This window comes from Sinocyclocheilus rhinocerous, unplaced genomic scaffold (assembly GCF_001515625.1).
Source record: "Sinocyclocheilus rhinocerous isolate Xijiao unplaced genomic scaffold, SAMN03320098_v1.1 scaffold99, whole genome shotgun sequence".
NCBI classification, from domain to species: domain Eukaryota; kingdom Metazoa; phylum Chordata; class Actinopteri; order Cypriniformes; family Cyprinidae; genus Sinocyclocheilus; species Sinocyclocheilus rhinocerous.
The window spans coordinates 310,766-323,247 of NW_015670981.1; the positions used below are offsets into that span (position 1 = coordinate 310,766).

The 12,482-nt window shown below is 37.2% G+C and overlaps 1 protein-coding gene across 1 annotated transcript in view; it reads right to left on the reverse strand.

The window, feature by feature from the left end:
• Positions 1-3,011: 3,011 nt before the first annotated feature.
• The window catches only part of LOC107734520 (plexin A3), a 211,830-nt gene continuing 202,359 nt past the window's right edge, over positions 3,012-12,482 (reverse strand). The window contains exons 26-32 of the mRNA XM_016546492.1: positions 11,683-11,786; positions 11,477-11,573; positions 10,629-10,819; positions 9,435-9,604; positions 8,983-9,195; positions 8,090-8,240; positions 3,012-6,575 (exon numbers count right to left, since the gene is read on the reverse strand). Of these exons, the coding sequence (XP_016401978.1) occupies positions 6,480-6,575; positions 8,090-8,240; positions 8,983-9,195; positions 9,435-9,604; positions 10,629-10,819; positions 11,477-11,573; positions 11,683-11,786 (1,022 nt within the window). The 3' untranslated portion in view covers positions 3,012-6,479. The remainder of the gene's footprint in view (positions 6,576-8,089; positions 8,241-8,982; positions 9,196-9,434; positions 9,605-10,628; positions 10,820-11,476; positions 11,574-11,682; positions 11,787-12,482) is intronic.

Sequence of the window (12,482 nt, forward strand, 5' to 3'; positions counted from 1 at the left end):
TTATTTATTTAGACGCTCTGCACCTCCAGAGGCGGCCTGCCTTTTGCCTGTGCGCTTTTTTCCTCCTCTCTCTAATTCTGTAATCCTGCCTTTTTGTTCGCAGGAGCAGCTCTTCCGTTCAGCTCTCTCTCTGTTTATCCCCTTCAGATGTTGCACCTTCTCGGCGGCATAAATATTCTAGTATTGCTTTGTCTTTCCAAAATATCAGCCGGCTAAAGAAAACAAGGAGAGATGCCACTGATTTGCAAACAAATCATGGAACATGTTCACAGCAGATTGAACAGACAGATTGAAGTCTTTCACAAACAGGGGACGACGCTGGTCATCGCATTGGTGGAATAATTGCATGTAATTCCTGCTTCCAAGAACGAACGACATGTTCCGGCTAATTCATTCAAGCTGAGTTTTACTGAAATTATGAAATAACTTTACTGAGAGCAGTCATTATGCCGTAAGGACTGCCATTCAGAGCGCTACGGCAAAATACAGTAATTGATGTTACTTTAAACAGTAGCAGCCTTGCGTTCTCTCTAAATGAAAACGGTTAAAGACATTGAGAGTGCAGTTGAGTTCAGCTCAGAGAGATCCATCATAGTCAACTGATAAAAGTCTGGGTTTTATCTCTCCAGGGTTGAAGACTCTAGATGCTAGCTTGACCTGGCTGGCAAAAAAATCCCTCCTTCCACCCATAATAAGAGCTGACTAAGCCAAGAACATGTAGGCTAAATTAGCGTATGAATATGTATGAAGTGTTACCTGTCATTTTGTAATTACCTCAAGACTGAAGTAGCCTAGCTGTCTGATCTGCTTCAGATCCTGCCTGGTGGTTAAACGACTTTGATCTAATCAGTCTTAATTAATGGAGATGCAAACAAGACAACTTTAACGCAGGTTCGTTAGCATGCATCGTTTAAAGGTCCCCTGAAATACTTAGAAACACGCAGCGTTACTCTTTGTGTTGACGTCATTTTAACTGAAACAGGAAGACAGGGCGGGACATATCAAGCAGAGTGTGTGTGTGCGGTGGTGGTTAGCGTGACACAGCGCCAAACCAGACTCCTTTAGCCCCAATGGAAAGCATATTTACACTGTTTGAATAGTTCCCTGTCCCCTATATAGTGTGCGCCTAGGACAAGCCATGTTCACCCCTGGTGAAGGTAGCCTACAGTGATTACAAAGTGACCAGAAGTCTTTCATTTTCAATAAGAGCTGGAGATTTGAGTTTAACTTTGTGCAAATGATTGTTTTGTATTTCTGTCATGTTGTTCTGGGTAGTTCTGCTCACGGTGAAGTCCAAAATGCCACTTTACCTACCTGAAAATGAAACATACAGACAAGTGACATTAAATACTTAGGAAAAGTTGACGTGCCATAATATTATTAATCGTGTCATATGTTAATTAAGAGACTGACTGGAATATATTACCACACCACAGGGCCTTTTAAAATGAGCTAGTGAAGGTTACAGGTTAGATCACTCAAGGTTTACACTCCTTTATATTAATTTTCAACCTAAAACCTTGCTGTTTATAATGTAATAAGTTATTCTTTAAAAAAAAAAAAAAGTAATCTATTATGTTCACAAGGCTTAATTTATTTGATATACGATACATTAAAACAGAATTATTGTGAAATATTATTACAATTTAAAATAATCATTCCTGTGATGCAAAGTTGAATTTTCAGCAGCCATTTTCAGTGTCACATGATCCCTCAGAAATCATTCTAATATGCTGATTTGATACTCAAGACACAATATCAATGTTGAAAAGAGTCACAAAGTTTGTGAAAACCATGTTGTTGTTTTTTTCAGGTTTCTCTGATGAATAGAAAGTTCAAAAGAAAAACATTGTTACATAGCTGTTTTTATTGTCATTTTTAAACAATTTAATGTGTCCTTGCTCAATAAATGTATTATTTAAAAAACAATCCTACCACAAACTTTTACATGGTAGTTCATCGCGTTTTCAACAAATAAATACATGAATATGTTCTTATGAATATATTCCGATTGGCTGTGATTTTGCTGCATCATGCAGGAATTTTTACTTTCATTGTGGACGGAAAAATAACTTGTCACTGGAAACGTGTCATGCTGTGTCAGATTAGCACACATCATACTAAAATGTGCCATTTTCCATCTATATCCCTCTGTTCTGATATACATGTCTGCAGGTGATCCCAAAACTCAATTGGGTGCAATCTAACATAACTGCCTTTCCAATTACAAAGTGGTTAGTAAGAAAATGAAACGATGCACAAAAGAATTAGTCATATTTGTTTCTGTGTTCTTGCAGCGTACATATTCAAAAAAGATCAAACTATGAGTGTTAGTTTATCTGAGTCCAGGAGTGATTACGTAGGTTTCACTGAGACACTTGTCTTTATTTGAATGAAAACATCAAGCTCTTGAGACAAAATAGTCCTTGCAGATGATTATATATACAAAAAACAATTGGGGAAAAAAAAACATTCAAGAAATATACAGCATCATCCACATATCTTTTAATTAGCAAAAAAAAAAAACACCATGCTTGTCCTTTGAACATTACGTTAGAATCCAATCTTTCAAAAACCTCGCACAGATTAAAAAAAAAGGTGCAAATATATACAAAACACTTCATTGCAGCCAGCGTTTTAGACTCTTTCTCACGACTCCCTCAATCTACTTAAAGCATTAAAACGGAATTAAAACAATAATTTAAACAAAATTAAAAAACAAAACATTTCAGTCCAATAATTATACAAAATATATTTATACATTTATATAGAATTAAGGACTAGGCATAGCAGTTGCCCATCAACCAGTCAGTCACAAAGCTCTCCAGACACGTTAATAAACTCCATATATTTCTGAAACTGTAAACAAGTCTGTTACAATAAAATTGATTAAAACATTTGGGATAAAGAGACAAACCGACAAATAAATTAGAATTAATTCATCTGAGACAATTTTTTTTTTCCTTCTTCTTCTTCTTTTATAACTAGAACATTGACTGAAATGTAAACATTCAAGAAATATACAGCATCATCCACACATCTTTTAATAAAAAAACACCATGCTTGTCCTTTAAACATTAAGCTGAATCCAATCTTTCAAAAACCTCGCACAGATTAAAAAAAAAGGTGCAAATATATACAAAACACTTCATTGCAGCCAGCGTTTTAGACTCTTTCTCACGACTCCCTCAATCTACTTAAAGCATTAAAACGGAATTAAAACAATAATTTAAACAAAATTAAAAAACAAAACATTTCAGTCCAATAATTATACAAAATATATTTATACATTTATATAGAATTAAGGACTAGGCATAGCAGTTGCCCATCAACCAGTCAGTCACAAAGCTCTCCAGACACGTTAATAAACTCCATATATTTCTGAAACTGTAAACAAGTCTGTTACAATAAAATTGATTAAAACATTTGGGATAAAGAGACAAACCGACAAATAAATTAGAATTAATTCATCTGAGACAATTTTTTTTTTCCTTCTTCTTCTTCTTTTATAACTAGAACATTGACTGAAATGTAGTTATGGATCTAAAACAGACATTTTCTTCTACTGTATCTACTGAAAAAAACACCACAGTTATTTTTCCACTCACTCCGCTCCGCTCCTCACAAGTTACAGGTGCTTTTAAGAGTATGCCGTTTCACCACACGATGAAAACAAACCGCAAAGCGCCTCATTTGGCTCCGAGTTCTTCTGTACGAAACGGGTGATTTCTGATATATGGCTATCGGCCGAGGCGTCGTTAGTGTTAGCTCTGTCTTCACCAGTCTACCTAAAAACACCCCGGTGGGCAGTTGCACTTATCGATAGTCAGAGTTATCTTACAGGCAGTATGTACGCGACCAAGCTAAGTCCACTTCCCCCACAGTACGTTTGGCTTTACTCACAGTATAGAAAAATCAGATGTAAACCTGATGGTGTGGTTTCAACCAAGATGTGCTAAATCAAAAAATTCCAACCACTGATGTTTAGTTTTTCAGCTTTTTTTAAAACTTAGATTTACGATTGCATTTCATTTCTCAAAGTGGTTTGTTCCAGATGTCGGATATTGGTTTCGCACCTGCATTGCTGACGACGCAGCTTTGGCATCAGGCAGTAATTCCTGATGTATCGTGTTGCAAGAGGTTGAAATGCCATAACGGAACCAGATTCATGAGCTGACCCCATTCCCCCAACAGAAAAACAAACCAGTGTTCATTAATTACCATCCTGCAACTTTTTCATATGTTAATGAGCCCCACATTTAGTTCAAAACATCCTGCCTTCACAATTCCAGCAACAAAAATTTGGCTTTTGATGATGCCGTATCTAAACGAACAGGGAATCTTGTTATCCCATCCAAATCCATGTGGCGAATTTGAAGGCAGGTTTAATTACATTCAATGAAAGTTTAAAATATCCAGATACATCTTGTTATTGAAATGCTCAAGTTTTCAAACCATGACCTTGCAGGACGCGGTCTACCAATAGTAAACCAAAAGTTATTCTTTTGCAGCCAAATGAAGGCAAATCACGATTAGTAGTTATTAGCAAATCCATTACTACAGGGTAAAAAGGGCAAAATCTATCGATGTAAGATGTATTCAAAGGGACGTGATCACTTTGATGGTCATTGAATATCTACATTCAAACTCATCAAACTCAAGTAATAAGGCCCTGATGGATTTCCCTATTGTTTTAATGATCCCATATTACGATGGGTGTTTGTTTACTCGAACTGACCTTGGTGAAGTAGGTTTTTTACATTTTAAAGACGATGTTGAAAGCAAATGGTTCTCCCTGTAGTCCTGGCTGTGATCGTCTGAAGGTATTTTGCGTTTAAAACTGGAACATGTATAATGAGGCAAAGATTTTTGCAAGATATGCTCAGTTATTCATGCTGTACATTCTCGGTGATTTTACTCAACACAAAAACACATTCGATACGCAACTAGACAGGGCAGAACTCAGAACCACATATAGCAAGGAATAGAAAATAGCTGAGAATACTTTGAAATTCACGTACGTATCACAATTCGAGTACCTGGAATATAACGGTTTGCAGTTCACCTCCGTGGCAGCAGAGGGCGCTGCCGCCGCCGTCACGGAGATGAGGAAAGTCTGATAAAGAGAAGAGGAAATGACTTAAGGCCTTGTTGTTTGTGTATACAGACAGAACTGACACAATCTTTATAATCGATCAAGCAGGAACTTATCGCGGTTCATTGATAAGGTTGTACGGGGGACGACTGAAGAACGGACGAGATTTGTCTAGCTGCAGACTTCTATGTCAAAAATTGCATTGGCCTGCTGAAACGGCGAGAAAACAATCAGAGTTGAACAGTCATCCCTTCGTTGTGCTTGGCATTGTGAACGCGTTTTGGCTGCCGTTTGGACAGAACAATAACAGGGAAATGAAAAGGAGCGTGACTCGCCAACTGCTAACATTGAAAATTTAAAGTCAGGACAGTGAATTTGAACACACAGGGAACTTAAACTCATGGCTTGCAGGTAAATTTGAGAGTTATTGCTCTAGATGGATCTACTACATTAAAGATGCCTGTCATCAAGGGACAAAACTTGGCCCTCGCAAATGCAGTCTTGAAGAACCGCAGAATCCGAGTAAACACTCCAAACCTCACAGTAACACAGCGGTGTACAAAAAAGCAAAGGGAGCAGAAATGTCCACCCACATGGGATGAACGCCCATCCCGGGGTACATTTCGGCACGGGTTTGGGGAGTCATATCCGGACGCAACGAAAAGGCAAGCTTCAAAAGATGCTGATCCATACCTCTTGACAAGTAGAGGTCCATTTGGCTCCATAATCACAAAAAAGAACGAAAATGAGAGAAAAGGCGCTTTTATGGGTCTATGGCAATTTCGAGACGAGGAGGAGAAGGTTCCTCCCATTCTGCCCAGCCTCAACACTACCCATAATGCAGTTCTCCCCCAACAATTCTCAATTATTGATTCATTCTGATATAAATATCTTCATTTCTGTTAATGGAGCTCATTGCACGATTGTGATTGAGGCGTCTCTCGGAGGTCGATATGAAGAATTGTTTTCAGGTTACCCGCCGAATGCATTATTAAAACATGTTGCTGCTTTTCTCTCCCAGAAAGATAGATATTTTCTTCCATGGCACTATCTTGGCAATTTGGCTTCCAAGGCAAGAGCATGTGCACCTTTCCTCATTGGAATGTATCTGATCCACAGTAGTCCGTGTCGAAGTTTGTTAGGCAGGCCGATATGAACGGCGTTGCGTTCGGTCCGGGTATTAGGGAGTGAGGGCGTACAGGTTCTGGTCCAGAAAAACATTGGGCTTCGTATGCTGTGCTGTGGTTCCTTTAGAATTGATTGTCCAGTGTTTTAGCCTCACCTAACACGGGTCGGTCTGCCAGACTCCATCAATTCAGTCTCAACCCTCCCCCCAAACCCCCTGAACGCTTCCCCTCCCGTCCCGTCCAATCAGTCACCACCCTCAGCTGCTGCCAGACATCAGGCAAATGGCTTGTTCCAGTTTGTGTCGTAGCTTGTGTTTGCGACAGTAACCGTCTCTGTCCAGCGCTGTCAAAATCTGAGAGAGAGAGAGAGAGAGAGAGAGAGGGGGAGGCCATTAACTGAAGGCCGAACCCATGTAATAATTCAATATTCTACATTGTTCTGCGCGTGAGAGTTTGCGGACGCTCACTAGAGCTCATAATGACAATGATAAATGACCTCATCGGATACGGCACCGCACATTCGTCAAGATCAAACCACTAATACAGAAACAACATTTGCATTTCAATTCAAATCTCACATGCATCTTTAAAATACCATTATGGCAATTTGCACAACCACTACCAGGATTTATGTTTCTCATGATCTTACAAACTTTTTTATTTAAAGGCTTCTGCATGAATCACATGAATTTCTTTTTTTGCACTTATATATTTGTACATATTTGTACATATATATTAAATCATATTTTAATATTCATACATACATATATATACACATTACACATACATTATATACAGGTGCATCTCAATAAATTAGAATGTCGTGGAAAAGTTCATTTATTTCAGTAATTCAACTCAAATTGTGAAACTCGTGTATTAAATAAATTCAATGCACACAGACTGAAGTAGTTTAAGTCTTTGGTTCTTTTAATTGTGATGATTTTGGCTCACATTTAACAAAAACCCACCAATTCACTATCTATAATATCCAATGTATATAATATACATAATATATGCAATATTGTATAACATTATAAATATAAAATATTTATATATACATATTTAATAAGTATACTTATTATTTAACTCTTTCCCCACCAAACACGGAATTTTCCGGGAAACACAGAATTTTCTGGGTTTCCGCGTTCTCGCTGTTATACGTTTGGGAGTGCTATTATGCATCTCCTGAATGAGTCTAGAATGTGCCGATCAAAAACACATGCGAGGAAGACGCAGAAACGAGCGATCTCGCATGTATGCATATGCATATGAAAAACAATGCAATCATCTAAAATAAACAGCATATAAATGAAAACTGCCTAATGTTACCGAGTGAAATGTCGATCCAGGAAGTGGTAAAGTACTGTGCTAGCTTTGGGGGTGTTGATGGAAGCGATCTACTGCATCTTTGCTTTGATCATCCTACTGAATATGATCCAGAAGTAGTATTTGATAAAAACACGATTTTCTCTGCTTTTTGCTCAAAATGTTGCTTTCTTTTTCATAAAACTTACCTACATTCAAGTGTTAATAAAAAAAGGATGCTTGAAGCTAGAATAAAACAGAGTGTTTTGTTTAAAAGTAGAGGCTCTGTTCTTTATTTTGATGTATTGCATCATCATCAAAAATGCTGGCGGTGGCAGGCAACTTTTTTCAAAAACGCTGGTGGAAAAGAGTTACAAATATGAAATTGGGTGTTGTTGCTTTGATATCTGACTGAATGCTAGTTTAGCAGAGATGACGCTTAATTCACAAAATGAAAAACCAACCACTTTGTACTTTAAACCCGGCAAACATGCTAGTATGCTAGTATTCGGTGTAAACGTGTAACATTTAGAACGGGATATGAAAGAGTCCTAGGTCTCACCTCTTCCTTGTACTTGTTGATGTAGAAGTACAGTTCACTGAGCGCACTCAGTGTGTTGAACTCGTTGCCATGGAGACGGGACTGCTCTACTAGATAGGCGTCCATGTCCTGATCGCTGATACTTGGCATCTTGCTGATGTCTCGGTAATATCTTGAAAACACACACACACACACACACACACATAAATACCCTGGTTAAAAATCATCTGCTTTGCATTGCAAATGAACAGTTTGGAGTTAATCTACTGGAAAAAAATGAATTTCAGTTTCTGCAGCCTAGTAAAAGACGGTAAGGCAAACTATTAATTAGTGGCGCCTACTAAGGCAAGTACAGTATTACTATTGCTTACAGGGGATCTAAAGAAATGTATTAAATGTATTTACAAGTGGAGTTAAGTGCAGTGTTAATTTAATATCATTGTGTCATTATAGTTTTTATTAATATATTGAATTCGTTTTTATTTTCTGTTTTCATTTCAGTTAAAGTTTTAGTAATTTTGTAGTGTGTTTTTGTAATTTGTATTATTTTATTCAAAGTTCTTATTAATTTCATTTCTTTTAATTTAAAAATAACTTAAAATAAAAGTTATTTTATTCAAGTTCAATTAAATGAAAATGAGAAATGTTGCCTTGGCAACTAGCTGAAATAAAATAAGCTTTAAGCTTTTTATATATTTTATTTCAGTTAAAGTGTATTTTATTTCAACAGTTTTTTTATGGTTTTAGTTTTAGTAAACTATAATAACCCTGGTAGAGGTATAATTCTGGAACAACTTGAAGGTGAGTGAATAATGACAGAATTTTGAACCAACAGTACAACCATTCTAGATGTTTAATTACAAGGCTACACCAATCAGATCAAGTCTGTGGTATTTTGAGGCATGTGTCTGTACCTCTCCACCCAGCTCTTGTAGTTAGGGATGTCTTTAGCATAGAGAAGCTTGTTTGACGGAGAGTCTTTGCCCAGGCGATGCTCAGACGTCGAGCAGGAGTCCATGAAGGTCTGAGCCACCACTGACAGACAGGCATCTGTAATACTGTTCTTGTGGATGTCAAAGACAAACTGAGGGTTTTTTATCACGTTGACCCAAAACCGCAGAGGAAGGCTGGTTTAGAAAGAAAGAGAGAGAGAGAGACAATATAATCTGATTACATCCAAAAGGCTTTTTAGTGATAGTGGTCTGTCTTGAATCGCACTAAAATTCATTCTTTTTCAATTGCTCTGAGAGCGTACTGCATTCAAGAAACAAATGGAACTGAACTGGCAACCCAGCAGGGCTTCAAAACAATCGAAACAGATGCTGCAGAAAATGAGGTCAAAGACAGGAAGTGCTCGGTATCTCACCAGTTGCTCTTCCAGGTGTGCCGTACGTCCGGGTCGGTGATCTGTCTCTTGTCTGCTTGCTCATCCAGGAAATCAAACATGTATTTGATGGCCAGTGGGAGAGCGCTGCCGCGATGGGCCGTACTGAACACAGTCTCAAAAAGATCGTCCACAAACTTCTGCAGTGTGCCCTAAAAACATGACACAAGAGTTTAAACAAGCTTCAGCTAAAATATGTGCTGACACGTCAGGATTTTTGAGGCACTACGCACGTTTTATTCAATAAAATGCTAATTGTGAGGTTTTAATTGACGTGTTTTGAATCTTTATTTTGGATATTATGGATATCAAATGATTTTTAATCAGATTTTTCCAACTTTCTATAAGCATTCTGCTTCATTTTGTGCAAATAGTTCATTGCAAAAAATGCCATTATTTACTCATCTTCTTCTTGCAGCAAAACTGTATGCTTTTATTTTTTCAGTGCAATACAAAGTCACACATTTTTGAAGAATTGTCTCTATTAGTGTTCGAACAGACCAAATTTAAGTTCATCTATACCTCGGACGAAACCTAGCTGCATTCAATCTATTTTCAAAAATGCTACAGTAACGATCAAAAGTGAGATATATATAGTATATATATTTGAAAGAAGTCTTTTCTGCTCACCAAGTCTGCATTTATTTGATCAAAAATGCAGTAAAACAATAATAATGTGAAATACTATTACAATTGAAAAATAACTGTATTCTATTTGAATGTATTTTAAAATGTAAATTATTCCTGTGATGCAAAGCTGATTTTTCATCAGCCGTTACTCCAGTCTTCAATGTCACATGAGCATTCAGAAATATATTTTATTATTATCAATGTTGAAAATGTAAATAAACATATTTAAAAAGTTTAAATAAATATATTTATTCATATTATTCAAATTTATTTTAAATATATATTTTTTCATAATGTAGCAGTCTTTACTGTCACTTTTGATCCATTTAATGTATCCTTGCTGAATAAAATAATAATTAAAAAAAATCTTCTGGATCTATACTTTTGAATGGTTGATGTTAATGATAAATTATGACAGAAGCTTCATTCTTGGCTAAAATAATCCTTTAACCCTGGTAAAACACTGTAACGTACAGCCTTGAGTGGCTTATTGCTTTAAAAAACACACACACACACACACGTTATCTGTATAGGATGTTTATGTACCTTGGTAGCCAGTAAGCGTGTCAGGTAAATCTCAGACACCATCTTGCTCCCACGGTCTCCCTCCCGCTGGTCTGCGTGCTCATGGTTCTTCACCAGGTGCCAGAGTTTGGTGCCTGTCTCCTGGTCAGGGGTGATCATGGGAGCCCTGGATCGAAGGCTGTCTGGACTACTAGATGTCCTCAGCAGGCTCTCTATGTACATTTGAATATATACAATCCAAATGAGCATATACTTCAATCTGCTTCTTAACAATGCATTGCAGTTTACATATCAGTCTGTTTCTGAATCATTATCTTTCTAATAGCTGTGTCTCAGAGCCGAATCAACGTTTATTGTCTACAAGTATAGATGTCTACATAAACATCATGACTGAAATGAATCCTCTTACAGTTAACGACTGATTTCAGACATCCTGAACATTAAGAGCATGTCTATGATATCCAATTTTGCTGTTTAGCTTACTAGGTTTTGAAGCACAGCCTACAGTATGTGTTATTTAATTGAAAAGCTCAGTATAAACATCATTATGACTGAAATGAATCCTCTTACAGTTAACGACTGATTTCAGACATCCTGAACATTAAGAGCATGTCTATGATATCCAATTTTGCTGTTTAGCTTACTAGGTTTTGAAGCACAGCCTACAGTATGTGTTATTTAATTGAAAAGCTCAGACAAAATGACTTCAGCCAAGAATGGTTGGTGAAAAGAACTTAGATTCCCATTTGAGCCAAATATGCGGCATGTGGTATGACACAAAACACTGAAAGAATCCATGATATATTAAACAAACATGGCTAAAGCCGAGGATCGTGGGGCGTAAAGCGATCCGAGAGACTGCGGCTTACCGTATCGACTGAGAGAGCGAGTGAACGTGAAGGAGTTGGCGATGTTGTAAGCAGATACTTGCTTCTGCACCAAAGCCACCAAAGACCCATCTGTCACCTGAGATGGAAAATGAGAACTATAAAAAAAGCATCTCCATTTTTGTACAGTATGCGACAAGTAAATTTGCATAACATAATGGAGCAGCTGCCAGAAAACGTTGTTCAACCTGGTAGTGCGCCAGTGTGTTCAATCTCTTCCAGTCGCTCTCGATCTTTGTGGTGACGTCTTCATCCTGGAGGATGATTCTGGTCAGTCGACCCTGCCGCCATTCTGGAGAAAGACAATAAATGCAATAGTCTTGGATGATGATGTTTCTAAAGTAAACTTTTGCCATATTTTCCATACTTTCTCTCTAACAGATAACATGATATCAATATTAACCCTATTTACTGGTCTTATCATGCACAATTCTAAGTGCATGCTTTTCTTAAAGCAAAATTGTTTTCATGATCTTTCATCAAAATGTAATAACTGTCTAAAATTACTTTTTAACAAAGGTCACTCAAGGTGCCGCAAAATTATATTAACCAAATAGAAAAAAAAAGTTTGTCAAACCTAGTGCATTAGACAGACAGTACGGTAGACGATAGATAGACAGATAGACAGACAGACACGAACAAACAAAAGACAGACAGAATGATAGAACGACAGGCAAACAGAACGACAACGATACGGAAAGTTATACAGATAGATTTTGTTTACTGTGTGGAGACGTGCTGATATCGCGTTTGGTCTCGTTCTGTATCGCGTGCGACTCCACCGGGCAGGACACCGGCAAAGGATAAGCATCCATTTATAAATGTTTATGTATATATGTATATATGTATGTGTGTGTGTGGTTGTACATACACACATATGTAGTTGTTTTTTTGGTGTTTGGCTTAGTGTTATGTTAGAATCATTATTATACTCATACCTTTTGTTCTTTATTATTTTGAATTGTTTTTTTCTTTATGAAATTTTGTT